Source organism: Sipha flava, unplaced genomic scaffold, assembly GCF_003268045.1.
Source record: "Sipha flava isolate LNK unplaced genomic scaffold, YSA_version1 111_pilon_pilon, whole genome shotgun sequence".
NCBI lineage: Eukaryota > Metazoa > Arthropoda > Insecta > Hemiptera > Aphididae > Sipha > Sipha flava.
The window spans coordinates 1,988,069-2,007,879 of record NW_020271729.1 but is presented as its reverse complement, the minus strand read 5'-3'; the positions used below and the strand labels follow the sequence as shown (position 1 = coordinate 2,007,879).

Sequence of the window (19,811 nt, the reverse complement as noted above, 5' to 3'; positions counted from 1 at the left end):
TTACGCTAATAACGATTATCATCCATGGTTGTTGACCGTAAATCAAAACCCGAAATGTACCGCGTTTGTCGATTATAATAAGTTCGAGGGATGGGGGCAAACATTATCACTAAAGACCGGATTTAATAGATGTTGCAACTTTTTATTAGTATCAGGTAAATCAAATCTGATCAAATATGTATACGAATCAAATTAACTCATGGCCGTATCCAGCCATTATTTTTGGGGGGGGTTTTCAATTTAAGATGAAACTAGAACATGATTTTTAGAATTTTAACCAATTCAAACCATATTAGTTTTTAGGTTTAAAAATGTACTTATATTATTCACCATATTATATAATATACATTCTGCTTTAATACTTACTACTCGTAAGGTATTTCAATTGACAACCACATTTTACATGTAAATATTTTTATAGTTATATAATTATAATTAGAGTAAGTATATTTAATAATTATTAAAACATGTAACTTACATTTTTTAATTTGACAATTTATAGGATTATTAATTTTAAAGTAACATTATTTTTCTTGATGATTTTGAAAACTGAGTAAGTACCTCTTCTGGATCAACATTGATGTCCCGGTGAACTGACATTAAAGCCAATCCATTGAGGCGTGTTTCACCAGTCGAATTTCTGAGATACGTTTTCAATCTTTTTAAAGATGAAAATGTTCTTTCTGGTGTCGCTGTTGACATAGGCATAGTAACTAAGACTTGTAGAAGTTTCCTTATGTTAGGAAATAAAAGAGGGTTACAATTGTCAAGTCCTGCAATTGCTGTTTTTGGGCGAGATCCTTCTTTTAGCCACTTTGTCTTCCACATTGCAAATTCAGCTTTGAAAGCATTAGGCTCAATCAATATCTGAGAATAAAAGTTTACACAATCGTTTATTTCTTCATTGGTAGCGATTATACATTTACTTGGAATGATTTGTTGTAATGAACTTATTAAAGATTTGTGTTTTTGAAATCTATCACAAAGCTGTGATCTGATATAGTCGAGAAATGGCAAAAAAATATTAAAATTGTAATACTCTTCAGAGCTATGAGAAAACACATTACTACGGTGTGTTTGTTTATTAGCGATACGAGGCAAAACAATGTCTTCTTTATTTTTATTCAACATGATGGCAACAACAGAAAACAGGTCTGAAAAATGTTGTTTGTTATTTTCTCTCATTTCGTCTAATACGGCTAACACATCATCAACATGATTGCATGCTTCAACTAAATCAGCATTAATTGTCTGTAGCTGTTTACACAATGTCAATGTATACGAAAAAATATTTTCAATTATTACGAGAGGTATAACAAATTTAGCGTCTTTAATTGTGATTAATAAATGACAAGACTTTTGAGCAGTTTCTTTATTTATTGATGACTCCAATTTTTCCAATGCAACAATAATAGCGGGATATAGTTCTTTGAACCGCATGACACTTTCATGCTTATAAACCCAACGAGTTTCACATAATGCAACTAATGTGGTATGCCTTGTCTCTGAAAGAGTTTCGATAATAGTTGTTCTCAATAATTCACTTCTTTGAGCCGATGAGCGAAAAAATGTTCCAACAGTTTGAATGGTGCTAATACAGTTTCTTATTGAGGGCAATGAACAGGCGTTGGCCAACGCTAGATTGAGCGAGTGAGCACTGGAATGTACATAAAGTGCCATGGGAAAATCTTTTTTTATGTATTCTTGAGCACCATGTAAATATCCACTCATGGCAGAGGCTCCATCGTAACCTTGTCCAACTAAAAATTGACAATGTATACTGTTCTTCTGTAAACACCCCATTATCAAAGTTGCTAGTCCTTTTCCACTACGATCAACAGCCGGTGTAAATTCTAAAAAATCTTCTCGAATTTTTTTATCTTTTTGGTCATAATAACGCAAACATACAGACATTTGTTCAATTCTTCCAATATCTCTAGTTTCGTCCGCTAACACAGAAAAGCACTCGGCAGCATTTACTATTTGGACAATTTTTGACTTGATTATTTCACCACAAATAGAAATTATGTAATTTTGAATACCAGGACTAGTATATAAAGAATTTCTTGGACCATTTTTCAAATGTTCTCCTAGCATAGTGTCACCTGAAGCTACACGAAACCGTAAAAGAGCTCTAAAATTTCCGTCATTAAAATCATTTATGTTCATTACATTTCCATAATTGTTTGATCCACGAAAAGCAATTTCTTGCCTACTACAAAGAATTATGGTTTTTATAATAGAAAGTAAAATTTTTCTATTTTGTTCAATCTGTCTAGAACGTTCAATACTGAGTTGTTCAGTTATATTTTTAGATATTCCTTCATTCACTTTTAAAAAACTATCAGATTTCTCGACACACAATTTGTGATAAGATGTGGTAGCATGTAATTGAAAGTCTTGCAAAGCATTTTTCCAATTAGTATACTCTTTAGAAACAAGTGCACCTAATTTTTGATGGCTACCATTACCTCCTTTTTCTCGAGCAAACAAAACACATAGTCTACAAAATGCTCCTTCAAATAATTGTGAATAACTAAGCCATGGAAATCGTTTTATCCAAGATAATTGAAATCGTATATTTCTTTTGGTTTTTACAGGGAAAATATATGTTGAAGAAGGAACCCACGGAGTTTTTAAGAGTTCCTCTTTTTTTAAATCGTTAATTTCTAAATTATGGACATAATTACCAATATCATTTACTCCAACTATGGGTGTTTTAGTAAAATTATTGGACATGGTAGAAACAGAAGGAGTATAATTGCTATGCATTGAAGTAAGGTTGTGAATATCAGTACTATTTTTGCTAACTGAGGGAAGTTCTTCTAAGTAAGCTTGTTCAATAGAAACATCTTTATTCGAATAATTAATATTAGTAGGTTCAACTGGTTGAAATTCAGAATTTGGATTGTTTGTCTTATCTTTTTTTATTTGTGTAAATGCAGTGATGTCCAATTGTCTTTGAACTCGTTTCATTTTCGGTATTTAATTTTTGTGTATTAATTCTAAAAATAAACATATTGTGCATAAGTGAGAATTCGCCCGTGTTTATAGATATTTTGGAGCTGTTATAACTAAAAATTTTATTTAGGAAATATCTATTTAAAATGTCTAAAATTAACCTAAATGCCACTTAAATTGTATATTGATGAATAAGATAAATGAAGACATTTTATAAAAGTAATTTTTTTGTGACATTAATTTTCTTACACGAAAAATTACAATAATTACAAGATGTGCTACATAATATTATACATATCAAAATAAAATAAATAAATAAAATAAAATATTAAAATAAATAGGATTGATAAATGATAATATGTATAATTAAAGTTGGGCGTTAATGCATAACTTGCACACTGAATAAACACCACTGATATCTATAATATAGAGACTATGCAGGTACATATTTACATTAACTGTCCAACATATAAACTGGTATAAAATAAATGAGCTATGATATTTTATAAATAATATAACTCTAAAACTATTAAATAAAAAATGGTAGTAAATATACTTACGGAATTCAGATCAATAGAAACGTTTAACAGCAATGTTTACGGCGCACCGCCATGGTGTGTTGTATGACGAGAATCCAAAAGAAAAATGATTCGGTAATCGGTTATCCGAATTAGTTCTATTCGAGTTGAAATTAAACATCGACGATTATTCTAATAAGGTATGTACACTATCAAAATTTGAAGAATACTAAAAATAACTACGTAAATACTCTGGTGCGTCCATATGAACAGCCAAAGCTATGGGCAGGCGACAACGATAACGTCAGTCGTGATCTTATCTCATTGTATACAGAGTTTTACCCGTCGTAAAGCAGTGCATTGTTTTAAATTCAATTTTTGCGCGTAGACATTCTCGTAGACAATTCTATTTTATTTACACAATAATAATACGTCTGGGATAATAATTTACCTTATGTGCGACTTAGACGATGGATTAAGAAACACTTTTCTATTGAATTTCAATTGAATACAGAAAAAAAACATCAAGTGAATAGGCAAAAAAAAAATGTTGAACAAATTTTGGGGAGGGTTTGAACCCGGAAAACCCTCCCCCCTGAATACGGCCATGAATTAACTTCATTATATCTATTTAATTTAATAATGCAATTTTTTGCAATTTTCTATGGTTAAGGAATTATTGCAACTTTCGTATACTTCACGTGATAAAATATACAAATTATTATTTCTAAAGTAATTTTACAATAAAATATAACAACGACGTAAATATTTACATTTAGTTTGAATGTAATTTCGCATTTTTAAAATAATATTTATTTAAGTCATCCACAACTTTAAAAGAATCGAATAGCCAATAACTTAATAGTGTAAACATATTTAGTGAAATTGAAAATATTTTGATAAATATTTCCGGTCCCAATGGGAAAATAGTTAAAGATGAATTAAAATATGTCTTAAAAAAAATGTAAGATGTAAAATTATTAAAACTTACTCTGAGTTTATGACAGGAAATTATAATGTTAATTTAGATAAAAGACCAAATTTTTTTAATTATTTTAAATATGTACCGATAACAAATGTAGATGTCGAAGATACTTTTTCATTACATAAACATGTTTTAAGTAATAGACGATACAATTTTCAAGAACATAATTTAGAGGTGTATATAATTATAAATCTTAATTGGGAAAAATTATATATTTTGTAAATATTATATTGATGTCCATAATTTTATTTATGTAAGTAATTAATGATTAAATGTCTTATATGATTTTACTATGTAATTTTAATGTATTTTTCATTACAATTTTGGCATCTTTTTAGTACAATTTTAAGATATTTTTAACGCAATTATATCCGGTCTTTAATTATCACATATAACCTACCCCCAAAACGCTGCAATTCAGTAACCAGTAATACATTTTAAAAACAAGACAAAATATAATTAAAAATATTTATCAACGAGAACGCTCGAAATATTGAGTTTATATTCAATTTTGTTATACGCGTCTCTCGATATGAATATTTAAAGAAGATTGAATATAAATTTACATTTTTTTAATGATTATTAAATTTAATTTTTTTAAACTTATTTACATTTAAATTATTTTTCTATATAAAATGTATTTATTTTTATAGACAATAATTAAGACAAGATTACCCTTTAAAGTCAAAGTTGTATTCGAACGCATTGAAAGAATATGCGCAAACGGGTTGTTTTGTTTTTGTTTTTAACGGGATGCTTTTACGCAAAAAGGTTATTGCGTTGTTCTCATAATAGTACTATGGCAGAGGGAATAAATAGAACTAAACAGAAATAATTTCTACTAACAGATAGTTATAGATAAGAAATACGATTCACCATAAAAGTTAAATGAAGTTTATAGGGGATTTAGAATAAAAAGCGAACAAAAAAAACCAAATATACAACAGTCAAATAAAAAAGAAAACATTTTAAAATCTATATAAATTCATAAATAAAAATTAATGGTAAAAATCAAATTTAACTAAGTACTAACAGAGAGCTTCCTATAATCACCTAGTCTGTTTTTTAGTTACAGTATAAATATATTATATATCATAAGAGTAGGTATAAATAAATCGTTAAATGTTCGAATATATGATATAAGACAATGTACGAAGTATTTTTTCGTTTTAGACGTGATTACATTTTTATGGGTTTTTCTTTTCTTTTCTAACCAAATATGTCTGGCTTTCAATGACGTTAATATACTATTAAACACAAATAATAATAAATACTATTGTGATTTAATATTGGAATTTTGTTTACACTTCCCGTCGAGCTTGTCATCCTATTTGAATATTATTATTTATTTTTTAAATATATTATCAAAATACCTTTTTATCAGATGAACAACTCCCTATAGCCAATGTTTGGGGTTCTCGGTATATTGCACACGATGACTACAATCCTATCCGTCACACCCCCGCAGCGAAGGACCGCCGTACTTTCATATGGAAATTCCGGACCATTGCCCAGCACTATTATTATTGGTTCTACCCCCGCACACCGAGATGTCGTCTCACTAGCTCACTCACCGTAGCCCTTGCAGGCATGATGGGGTTCTCGTGTATCAATTTTCCGGAAACGCTTTCACCCGTATGACTCATTGGGAAATTGGAAAGCGCCCGACGAGCATAATCAAGACGAAAGTACATTATACATATCTGATCCCTGTACGAGGGTGCAGTATATGCTTACAGTAGGAATCAACAGTTTCTTGATTGTGTGCACGGGGGCAATCATTCACACCCCAAAGGAGCGGTGTGAAAACAGTCGCAGCGGTGGGTTCTTGGGGAATACAAATCGCAACGGAAACGGTTGAAGAGAAAGAGGGCAGGCACGATCGTTTTGATGAAGAACTTGGTAGTAAAAAAAAAAAAAGCAATCCTTGTGTTGTACGGGAAAACACATATGAAAGATAGGGGTTGTATAAGGGCATATAAGGTAAATGGGTCGAACATAGGGTACGAACGTAGTGGTAATAGTATTACACGTTTTGATGTTTTATTGAAGCTGTTTAATATGTATATTACCATGATATATATATATGTGTGTGTGTGTGTTATAAACTATTATTTGCACTAGGTTATTTATGGTTTAGAAACTATAAAGTTATAGCTGAAACATTAGGAACATTTAACATTTTATTTTTTCATGTATTTGCACAGTAACGGAATTACTGAGTAACGTTCATGTATGCATGTCGGATATTACTATAACCAACATTATTATTATGCATACATTTATATAATAAAATCAATAATAGTGAAATAAACATTTTGTGTGTTATATTATAATTTATAATAATAAAGAAACCTATTTATTATAGAAATTCAAAGATACAGTTATGTTTTCGAAAAATGTTGACCATTGTTGTAGTTCATATTAATATTTTAGAAAATAATTTATTCTTTTTTTTTTTTTTTTATTACGATTGAAATTAAATAATAAAAAATCTATTGACATATTAGTTGTTATTTTTTTGAAATATATCTAAACTAAATTATTGATATCAACAGAGTAATATTTAGTACGAACGACAGTTGATTGTATAGTAAAAAAATCAACTCTGCAGTCAATAAAACCATATTGTTACAATTAATATCAACCCTTTATATGACATTAAATTGGGTTTTTTTTTAATTTATATTTATAACACTCTGGGTACATTGTAGACTAAAAAACAATTTTCCCCTGTACGAAGTATACGTAGTATCAGGCGTACGCGACAGGAACAAAAAGCTTTCGATCCATTAATATTTTATGATTCGATTTTTTTCATTTATCGCGGAATCCCCCTACGTAGCTGACACCTGGTAACCCATTTACCGTTTTCCCATGCATATCCCCACAAAATATTTCGTGAATCCAAAATCACCTTCATTATAATCATCACCCTTTTCAATCGATAATGAACAACAGAGCGGATTTGCGTGTTTCGATGAAAATATTCATTATTTAACTTCTATTTACTATGAATTATAAAGTTGGTATTTTAATAAATTCGAAAAATGTTCGGCTGATAAGTTTTTTCAATATTATATTCTTATTTTGCGTTTAGACTTTTGATTTTTAATGGATTCAGGAAGACGTTGAATTAATTGGATTTCATGTTGACTGCCCGTATTGCCAATGACAGACTCGACAACGACTTTTCTCCCCCATTCTGACGACAACGTCTCTAATGGAATGGTCTTCCTTTGTAGGAATTTTGTTTAATTCAAAACATTAATTAACCCATATACCACAAAGCTTGTTTAAATAATAAAAAATTAGCCCTTTATCAAACTTATGAACTAGTTATCTGCTAATTAACAGCTTCCGATGAATTTCTCCCGCAATACGTTTTTATTATTTGCACACGTCAATCTAGATTAAAAAATTAATTAGTCGAACAACTTTATGAGAAAACGTTCGGTGTTTAAGTGATTTTTATTCTGAATTTTTGACTTAGCAACGCTCTCTGTACTATTTATCACTATGTAAATACAATAGTTAAGGTAAATAAACAACAAATATTAACTGTCCTGTATACTTTAAACTAAACGAACTGTCAATGTTCTAAATTTCAATATATTTTGTTAATGTATTTTTTACCAAACGTTGATAATTATAATGTGATATTTAATTTAATAGTTTGAACGAATAAATACTATACACAACATATAATGTACTCACGAATTAAATTTCAATTGTCTAAAGAACTAAGTGGAACAGTAGAATAATTATTTCTAAATAGTTTCAACTGTTTTTATAATCGAATCCGAACGATTTCGTTTTTAAGATGACACTTTTACATTCAAGCGTGTAACTTTACAAATTAATTCGAAATAATATTTCTTTGCTGCATTTAGGGTTGAACACCAATTGGATGGGATGGCGTTGACTTGGAGAGCCGCTTATGTTTGAAACACATACGCCACACATGTATACATGAGCCCGTTAAGCTGGAAAACTCTTTTACTCGTCGAAATTATTTCCCTAGACACACTGCGGTTTTCGTAGGAAATTAATCCGTCTGTAGGTCCATTTAAGACGCCATTTACAAAAAGCGTTACGTGATAAGAATGACGGCCCATTGTCCACCCAAATAGGTTTTAATCCGGTCACGTAAAATAAAAACCCTTTTTTCTCTTTTTTTTTTTGTTCCCTCGTCCTTATCGTCACCGTCGTCGCTGTCATCGTCGGGTGGCAGACGAAAATTTCGTTTTGATTGCACTACGTATTTCACATTCACAGCTTCACCCGCTTTAGGGTCTAGACGCGCACGCTTACGACCTTTAGATTCTCCTTTTTTCTTTTTCAATTGAATATTTTACGCATTCTGTCCGATTGCTCACTACCAGATGCATATGATATATTATTTATAAGGCCACACGCATTCTTCGTAAACGGAGCTGAATAATAAACACAACTATAACCAATCGGTCAACGATCAGTGTGCAGTGTGCATACGTAAATATATATCAATTAACATACACAACCGTCAATTTAAAACGTATTAGCTGTGTATGAGATGGTAAACTATTAACGAAACCAAATATCCTTGGTATACTTGTAGGCACGTGTATATTTATGTTGTATAATATACAAATTACATAAAATATTTAAAACTAGGCGATTTAATTGCGGGTTGAATTATCCACAATAGTGTATATACTTGAGAATTATCAAATTCAATGTCATGCCGAGATATTTATATAGTTAATAAATGTAGTAATAATTATTTAAGCAAATGCAGTAAATTCTGAGGGAAATGAGGAATGTATTTTTTTATTTAATTAAAAATTTACATTATCGCAAATAACAAATGAATTTCCGCTTAAAATGTAGTTAATTCACTTGGCATCAATTTTTTTCCAAATTAATGAACGGGTTATTTAATTTTAATTTACATTAACTATACAAATAAAAATCATTCAAGAAGTAACGCTTTAAAGCAAAAAAGTGTTATACTAAATTAATAAAACTAGCTTTTTCTTAATGTTTTTAAATAAAATTGGATTGACATTTTAAAACATTTTTCTTATATATAAGATACATACGATATAATTGATACAGAAACGACTTATTTTATTTCTCATTTTACTAAGAAAAACAGGTAAAATGGTTTAAACTTTTGTTGGTCAAACTAATAGCACTCACTTGTAGAAAAAAAACTCATCATTTATAATGGAATAATAAATAGAATATATGATTAAATTTCATTTAAAAATAATACTATAAATATTGTACGTGTGCGTTTCTTTGAACATATTCTACATAATATGAAACTTAAGTATTTTATTTTTGGAAGATATTTCGAATCGTTCATGACAATGTTACAAATTTATTTATCAAACGTTGTAAAATAAATCAAAGACCTAAGGAAACTTGGAAAAATAAAACAGTTGTATAACTGAGTTGATTACTACAATGAAACTATCGTATAATTGTTTGAAAATACCATGGAGAATTGTCTACACAGACTGATGTGCCAATATTCATATTGTGTGTGTATATAATAAAAAAAAGAGTACGTAAGGTTTACGCATATTGTCCTATTGTGAGAAAGTAAAACTGATGATTTAACTATTCGATTCATTAGGAAAGTCTCAGATATTGTACTGCTCCCAAAAGCTTCTACGACACATTACCGACAATAATTATTGATAATATCCGCTTAATTGTAAGCAATTAATATATACACATTTCGCATTTATTTGTATAATATATATATATTTGCTATTACATACAATGTGTAGCTTCTTTTTGAACAATTGAAAGTCTTGAACAATTTCAATGGTCTTGTACGTTATCTCCATATTTACCATATTAGATTATACAGATATAATGGAAACGGACAGGTTTTTTTTTCTTGTTATATCGCCCCCATTGATGCATTACCATAATTCGAATGTAATTAGTTTATATGCGAGTCGCGGGATTCGAAACGGGCGATTTGTGAGATTCAGTAACAAATTAGGTTTATTTTATTCGAAGCTTGCCCGGGGTGTTTCCAAAGTTCCAAGTACTTTGTACCAAATGGAGGGGAGAATAAGTTAGTGTCAACACTTCTTTTTATGTGCTGCAGTTAGAACACGGAGGGGAAAGAGAAGAAGGTACACGTTTCTTAGACGCATTCTCGATCGAATTCATCCCGGGAGAGGGAATAAGAGGTATACACACACACACACACACACACACACACACAATGTTCATTTATAGTTGAAAACTGTGAAATTTGCTCTCAGTATTGTAAGAGCAAACTTTCGTTTCTGGAAATAACCTGTGGCGCTTTTGACGTGACAAGCGTTGTGTTTGTGATAAAGTTTTCTTATTTCGTCTCAGTACATAGACATGTCGATTGATTATCGTTCGATTAAATTAACAGCTAACATGCCATCCACAGGAAATTCAAAATCAAATAATTATTGCGAAAAAACTGAAATTTACGAGTATATAACTGTAGAGTCAAATGGATTTGAGCTGTTTTTTATGCAAATTTGATAGTAAATAGACATTCAAAATCTTTATTAAATGAAAACAACCTACTTAACTTTGGGTTATGAAATGAAAAAAAAACTCTAAACATTGACGTACAAACAACATTTATCAGATATGTTCATTATAGATAGAGATACTAAAAATTATTCAAATTTATTCGAAAACTTTTTTATTTCTATTTGTCGGTATGTTATTATTTTAAAAAGTTAAACGCGCAAATAAGTTTTTAACTATGTATCAAAAAAATTGACGAAACAAAAAAAAAAGATATATACCTAATAAACACAAACATTTTTATGACCAACTAAAATTCAGTATGTTTTATAACATAGACCGTATGCGTTACTTTTTCTCGTCGATTTTAAAATATATATATATATAAAAAAATAAAAAATTCAACATGCGGTTTTGTGAAAAAAAATAAATATAAATAGTTCAAATAAATAAAACACAACGTTAAACAATTTGTTTTTATGTGTTTTAACGAGTTTCGTCGGTGAACGTTTTTTCTCTTCGTATAGCCATACGATATACTAGTGTACGCTTTTGATGTAAATCAGTTATATAATATAATGCATTTTATTGCAATCAAAAGAATCAAATAGCATTTAAATCGACAGATTATGATCTTTACGCGTAATGCACGTTTTCAGGGATCAGGGTGCGTAGACGGTTACTGCACGTGGGGTGGTCGGATGGAGTTGCAACGAACCACGTAGGAATCCCGGAAGACACGAGGAGCGGTAGACGGAGGAAGATGAATCCCTGCCCGCGGGTAATTAATCAACGAACAAAGACCAGCGGCGAGGATACACGCATAATCCAATTTCACGGATGAAATATCAATAACCGGAGTCCGGGGGCCCGTGAATAATCAGCGGTCGTCGAGGAATTTCCTGCGCGTCAATATCGACCCCTTTTGCGAATAATTTGACATCGCAGTGCCAGCGAGACTGTACGTTTCGGAGACTAGCTGCCGCAGCCCTGCCGTCCGCGCGGGAGGAAAAACTATTTTTTTCCCGTTTCGGACGCCCCCTCCTCCCCGAAAACAACGTACAATATACCAAACGGTTATTTATTTTTATTGACATGTGGTCTGCGGCGCTTACGCAGACTCGTATAGTGCGCACGGCGGATATACAGTGAAACGAGACCATTATTTTTTATCGATTTCTTTGTAATATATAAACGTACAAGAACTAAAGTTTCTGCACAACGCGTATGTTGGTAAACAGTCTGATACAGTATAAACACACAACAGACGGGTACGCGCGTTCGGATCGCGACATCGCATAAATATCGAAAACAATGTACTTGAATTGGTCAACTCGAAATCATCCATACGTATCATGCACACATCGAAAAAACGTGTACGGATAGTAGTTATGTTTATTGAAAGCGCGTAAGACACGGATAATGCGTTGGTCGGAGACGATCCGTTGATATCATTTTGCAAACCTAGAACGCGCATATCGTGCGCGTGGTACACGGTTACTTGTACATATATCGTATTGAGTACTCAACGGGCGAATTATGATGAAATATACTTACAGCCTCGAGAGTTGCGCGTTGCCGGAGAACGCCAAATCGGGAACCTCGGTGAGCTCGTTGCCGTTTAATCGCCTGAAAACATAAAACCGACGATATTATTTTCATGCGCGTGCACGGTCACAAAAAAAAAAAAAAAACAGCAACACGACATTTTCTTTTCCAATTGTTATCTCGCGTCACCGGCATGAATAATGTACTCGCGGCCCCGGCGCGTAAAAGAATCCATCATGCACGCGCACCTCTCATCGTCCTCGCCGCAGTTGTCTCTCACGCCTATTTTTTCTCCTCCGCTCACATTAACGCGCGCACGCATAGACGTTTTCGCGCGTAAAGGAGTGCATGTAACTAATAGACTCGGTTATTAAATTGTTATTACCGTCTGCGCGATAACACCCGGAGAACGTATTGACACAAACGTCACTCGCACTCGGTCGATTTTTATAGTCCGTATGTGTTGTTACCGCGCACAGGGCCGGGTGAATTGCGCGTACGATGAGTTGACGTTGACCAATTGCTAAAGTCGTGTGTGCGTACCGCGTTCGAGTGCTGTACAATACGAGTTAACGGTCGGACGACAACATAAAACGCATACTCTGCAAACTCATCTACGTGTACAGTGCAGCAGCGGACCGGGCGGCGGTAGCTGCACGCTTTTCCGAAAACAACGATCGACGGACCTCTATTAATCATCGACCCGTCAGATTTTAGCGGTCATTTTTGCCTTCTACCCCCATCCCCACCTCTCACCACTAGAAGAATACCACTAATAAAACGTCATTGATCCCGGGCAGTTCATTAAACACTGTACGTGTATCGCACGCGGCCGGCCCGGGATTCTAATTTTAATGCGAAAACATTTTAACACGCCTTCTCGATAACGTCCGCCTGCATGAAATACAAAACAATGTACACCTAAGACCCGACCGCCATTGACACGTTTGGCCGTTATTAGTTTGTTCGATTATGATTGTTATTCCGTTGAATGTGCGCGAACGACGTGATCAAGCGGAACGCAGGAGGACGCAAGAAGATGAGTGAACCGTGGAAAACCTTGAAAAAAACCCTGAAAAACACGGACAGTGGTGTTGCATGGTGTTTTAGGGAGCCGTTGCGTCGCACTTGGTCGTATTCGTTTACACATGTGTGTATGAATGGACGTAGAAAAAAATGAAATAAATCATTTCATCGATTCAAAGATATGAGATTATTTCGACCGTGATGGTCTAACTTCGTTGCTGCCAAAACGTTGTAATCACTTATATGACGTTTGTTTTCAAATTTATACTTCATACCATTGATCTCGCGTTTCATCGAAATCACGACAACGACCCTAAACGATCGCAGGATGGTCGGGAGGAGGGGGGTATTCTCGACTCCCGACTGTTGCGGTAAACACGACGCGTGTGCGCTAGTTTGTAAGCGTTTGAATTGCAAATCGTTCGGAAATGATCTCAAGGCCGATAATGCGAGATCTACGAGACGGGACAGCAGGACCGCGTAACGAACAAAATACGTCCGTCGACGACGAGTCCGCGTAGTTATCGGGCGACTGGTCGTATAAATTGTGCGCCGCCGCCGTTGCTCTTCGGTCGACGCGATACGTATCTAAATACCCGTCGCCAAGACGACTGCGCGTAATGGGCGTCGTCTACCTTTGTTGCACCGCTAAGTTATGCACGCGTGTGTTCCAACACGTTTCTATTTATTTTTTTCTCTCTGTTTTTCGTACATCACATTTGACTTCCTCTCGCGATTGAAACGAACAAGACCAACGGAAATACTCAACCACCAGTTCGCTTAGGCGAACAGTTTTGGTTTTCTTTTGCAGAACAGCTTCGCAACAGAGTTGGCCACTTGTATTATTTATGTCCATTGGTAGTACGGCGATACCATTGATGGTGTATAGGTACTTGCGTGCCACTTTTATTCTTTAAAACTTGACAACTTCACTTGTTTTCAGATTGTTCAAATAAAAACGTACCAAAGAACTTTATGAACTATGCGTCTCGTTCGGTTTGAAAATTATTTTTAGCAAATTGTAAATACTTTTTTGTCAAAGTCGATCGTAAATTGAATAATGGCCAAACGAGTGTTTAAACATTAATTCATACGGTTTAATTGCGTTCTTAATGTTAGGTTTGTGGTAAATAATTTTTTTCTTTCATTAGGTCTTATTGTTTTTATAGTTATATAGTTTATTGCTAAATTCTCATTTTAGAATTATAAACATTCACTATTTAATCATAAGTGTTTAGATAATTATTTCCATAAACAAAAAAAAACTATTTCAATTCTGTCCAGACTACATACCCGCGATAATGAGTCATCTAGTGAGGAATACGCTCGACGATTGTCGATGTTTTTAAGGATATGGTACATTAAACTGGGTTTAATCCAATTGAAAGCGTTTCTTTGTTTTTATATATGTATGGGGGAAGACCTTTCGGGAAGTGATTACCCGTGTTCACGATGCAATCAAATCGGTCTTTGGGTTAAGGGTTCCAAGATAATGTACAGGGGTATTACTAAAGCGCCGAGCCTGGAATTATTCACGACTATATAACTGTTTCTTTACTGATTATAAGAGCCATACTTTCCATCCAATAGAAACGCTAACCGTATAGATTCTTACAGTATTCATCGAATGGGATAGGGTCCTCTTATTGCCGACAGCCAGATACTCGTAGAGTAAAACAAATGGTCTTTCTTTTTTTTTTTTTTATCGACTTAGTGTCCCTATAAAAATATATTTTATTTGCTGTTTTTGTTTTTAGTGCTGATAAATTCACAATAACTGAAAGCCATTATAACTGAAAACCTTATGAAATTATTTGATTACACTCAAAATCTATATACATAAATATATAAATTTATACTTCTACCAGTTATATTAGTTGCATAAGTTATAAGTTATAACTTATAACACATTATACAAACGAATGCGTTTATTCAATAGCGTTATTCTTGACGTATATTATTATTATAATAAATACTTTAACGTAAAAACGATTTAATTATTTTTATGAATGTAGTAACCATAAATACTTATACATATTTCGAAATCAGAGTATATTGCCGATTATTGCAATGCAGATAAATATTTTATATAGTTGAAATAATGTTTAATACACATATGTAAGTTGCGTTCTTTTAAATCATCACATATATTATTTTATAATTGGATACTTTGTAGGTTTTTTTTTATTGGTGAATTCTTTCAAGATAGCGAGAGGGGGAGGTATTTATTTCAAACGGAATATGCGTTGCACTGCGCGCACATCAATACACATTAACATTACGAGAAAACAATAAGTACAGTATTTATTAGAATAAGCTCGTACTACGTATATTCCAATTGTAGTATAATATTTGTCACTGAACTACAATTCAAACGAATGGCAATGAAACCACTAATCGAGAGGAGTGCAAAATAGGTAAGTAAAAGGATTATAATATGTACATCTTTAATGATTAGCCGAGATTTCCAATATACCTATCGATCCATATAGTTGTACATAACCAAGCCGTATAACAACAAGTGTAGAGTGAAAGTTTTAAACTTTATTTATTTTATTAGAAGCAATATAACCTCGTACAACACATTGGTTATTATCAACAGAACATCTGCGGTCAAATGGCCGATTACTCGTGGTTTTTACGGCTTCTTTGTCCATAAAAACTCAGAGGAGGTGGAAACGAACTAAGAGGATTATCGGTGGCGGTATGGCTCTATATTATTGCGCTTACCCGCATTGCGACAACACCTGGCTAAACATTCAATTTGGTCGCGGTCAATAACAACTAGAGAAAAAAACTATAAAATCTCTCAATTAATTAGAGCAAATAAGAGGGTATGGCAGTTGTTGTTCTTATTAAAAAAGGATTCACTGGGATTTACGAGGTGTCCACATGGTTGATTAGCAATTAGGGTGCTTTTGTGAGGGGTCAGTGGGAGGGGATTAAGTTAGTGCATTGTACACTTCGACGGATCTTTTAACTTGGCTCCAAAACGAGAAATAATAAGCTTTTCCGAAAACTCTTCGTGAACCAGAAACCTTGGCAGGAAACTTCAATACCGGTGAAAGTTCGAAACAGACGTTATCAGTAAAGTTTTTGGTTCAACATAACTAGATCAACGTAAATCCGACAGATTTTCTTAGTCAGAGTATACGGTCCATACTGAAAGTGACTGGCATAGAAATTTATCGCTCTCGAGTAAAATAAAAATAACAAAGTAAAAGAAAGAAAAGAAAATGGGGCATTAGTTTAAATTTCCCTCGACATTTCACGCCGAAAAGTCATCGGTTCTTAAGACAAATGGATCCAATGTCTAGTGGACATGATTTATCGACCAACGGTTTATCATATCTTCGATTTCAAATACCAGTATTCGTATTCAATTTTTATATTTATACATTAAAGAAGAAGTTATACTCGCTGGTGCAAAATAACATTTTTAATCGCGAAATAGTGCATCTGTATGAACATCATATTATATTATTCGTACAATATAGTAATGACATTGTTTTATTGTACATACATATAAATTGTAAATATTATTTACACGTATTTCAATTTTGAAAATTTGAAGTACATAGATATTTCTGAATCTTTAAAAAAATATGAGCATTTTAATATTGAAAACTAAAAAAATATGTTAGTAATATATATGCGTGCATATAATATGAATTCTTAATTGATACATTTTATAAAGTATAATACATTGTAGTTTTAGTTGTTCTTTTAACTATTTACTATTATAATTGTGTTTAATGACTATATATTTATTAAAAATGTACCTATATAAAAAAAAATGTATTTAATTTTACCGATAAATTTACAATACATTCAATGTAAGACAATTTTTAAATACATTTTTTGTACATAGACTTATCGAAAGGGTCAATGGATAATAAAAAGATTGATGAATTCATATTAGTCGTAAATCTTTTATGGATAATAAGAGTGTATTCGATATACACTCCCACTATATCAGCTAGTTTAAATAATATGGTTTCATTTTAAATTTAAGGATGTAAAAATACCAGTCATTAATATTATATCTATTTCTCATAAACACAACTTAAAATAACATATCAGTTAATAATTAGTTCTAATAAAATATTGATTTATTTGTCTGTAGGATAACCATATTTTCTTTCGATCCAGTGTAATGAACACGTGGGAATGATATATTTTGAAACATAAGATTCGCGTAATATAAATATACTTTCATGTATCGATATCGATTTACTATGCGGTTTTTATATTTTATATAATATTTCCTTGAATTGCCTTGCAATGATTAGTAACCACAAATGATATTTATTAAATTTTCGCAATATTATTTTTTTTTATTAATCTATCAGTCAAGTATATACAGTACTTATAAATAGTATTTATAATGAATAAGTTAAATTTACCCTTCTTGTCCGGTTACAAAACGGTTGTAAAAGCTATTAAAATCCAAAAGTTTTTCCAAACTGATTAAAAATTAATTACCTGGTGGAAAATCGTTTTTCTTTTCTCTGGGCGTTTTAATTAAAACTAATTCCTTACTCTTCCTTCACAACGTTTTGCTTCATGTTCAAAGCGAACTTTTGCACTTAAAATAACTCTCGAAAGAGTATATATTTAAACGTTATCTAGTGGACGTCCTTGTCACGAGTACGGGGTAAAAAAACATATTTTTCCTGTGTTATTAATTGCGGTCCAGAGAGAGAAATGTATCGCGATATGCGTTACAATAGCCACCATAAAGAAAAAAAAAAAAAAATAAAAATTAAAATAAAAATAGCACGCACATTAACAATGATATCAGATCAAAATTGTTTAATTACATTAACAGAAAAAAAATCCGAAACAATACAAACATATCAAATCAATAAATTATTTTTTTTAGGATGAATAATATTTTTCTTTAGGGAGTTTGCCGACATTCCATAGATATCGAGTAGATAAGATTTGACATATTAGAAAAATGCTTATTATAAACAGTCTGTGGCTGATGTATCGAAAAGAAGTTTACTTCGAAAATAACCAATTGAAAACAACTTATACAGCATCGTTTTTTCATCACAAAATAATAATAAAAAACCTTAGAATTCTAAATGACAGATATTTTTTTTTAAAACATTTTCCATACGTTAACCGGGTGTTTCGTTTCTAATTCTAGTTGGCAGTTGCTCAACACCCTCTTAAATTACATTTTAGTACTATTGTTAATCTTCTAAATGTGAACATAAGATTGTTTTTAATTGACGAACAAAGGTTGCTCTTACGTTGTATGTTTGTTAAGGGTAAAAATACTGTATTCGATTATTCGGTTCGTTTTTTTTTTTATTCATCAAACACATTAAATTATTTAAAAAAAAAAATGGAATAATTTACACGAACAATTCTTCAACTATATTTAATTCGATATGTTGCGTGGTTGCAGATCTAGTAAACAACCGTTGGAAATGCATTCCTGGTTTCTGTTAGTAATTTATGAGCTTGAAACGGATTGTAAGCAATAAGTAATGTTCTACATCCTAATTGAATTCAATATGTTTAAATTGACACGACTAAAACGTTAAACACGTCTAAATAAGATAGAACTGACAGTATAATGAAATATATATTAGATGTTCGAAGTACAACCTATGATTACTTCCAGAGAAGCAATTATGAACTCGATGTAAATAAAACAGCACATTAAAAGACTATGATAACTTCGGGAGTGTGCACGAGAAAAGCGATATCATAAAATAATATTCCAGCGAAATCGATACGTTAATAAAAAATGTAACGACTAGTTCGGGGACGTATAAAAATATAAATATGATAATCGTATTGAAGACGTCCGCAGCGCGTTCGTGCGTTAACTCCACCGATATAATTGCATTTAAATTATAGACTTTTATTTTTTGAAATATTTAAACGATAAAGGCGTGTTCGAAGTAATCGAATTACGAAATGATACGGTGTACATGTGTTTGGAATATCGTATTATGGTTCAACAGGGACTTGGGCGTTTTGTCTGTACATACAAATATATACATAATATTACGATAGAACACGATGTACACGATATGCATACATTGGTTAAGCTGATAACAACGAGTAGTACAGAGTAGCGAATAGTGTAAATGTATTTAAGGGTATCTAACATTATTGTGCGATTAAATTCCCCCGGTAGACGAGGTTACAATAATTCTTATCGTGCGCGAAACGGTTGCGTTAAATATTTTAACTTAGTTCGAGTTGTTTCGGACTGCGTAACTATGCTG

At 32.2% G+C, this 19,811-nt stretch overlaps 2 protein-coding genes across 2 annotated transcripts in view; both read right to left on the bottom strand.

The window, feature by feature from the left end:
* LOC112688598 (protein slit) overlaps positions 1 to 19,811 on the bottom strand; it is a 133,297-nt gene that overhangs the window by 24,579 nt on the left and 88,907 nt on the right. Inside the window, exon 4 of the mRNA XM_025561877.1 lies at positions 12,541 to 12,612. Coding sequence (XP_025417662.1) covers positions 12,541 to 12,612 — 72 coding nt within the window. The remainder of the gene's footprint in view (positions 1 to 12,540; positions 12,613 to 19,811) is intronic.
* Positions 478 to 4,039, bottom strand: LOC112688607 (52 kDa repressor of the inhibitor of the protein kinase-like). Its single transcript, XM_025561884.1, has 2 exons — positions 3,522 to 4,039; positions 478 to 1,979 (listed from the first exon to the last, which is right to left on the bottom strand). Exon 2 carries the CDS (start codon positions 1,912 to 1,914, stop codon positions 514 to 516), a length of 1,401 nt encoding a protein of 466 aa, XP_025417669.1. The 5' UTR covers positions 1,915 to 1,979; positions 3,522 to 4,039; the 3' UTR covers positions 478 to 513.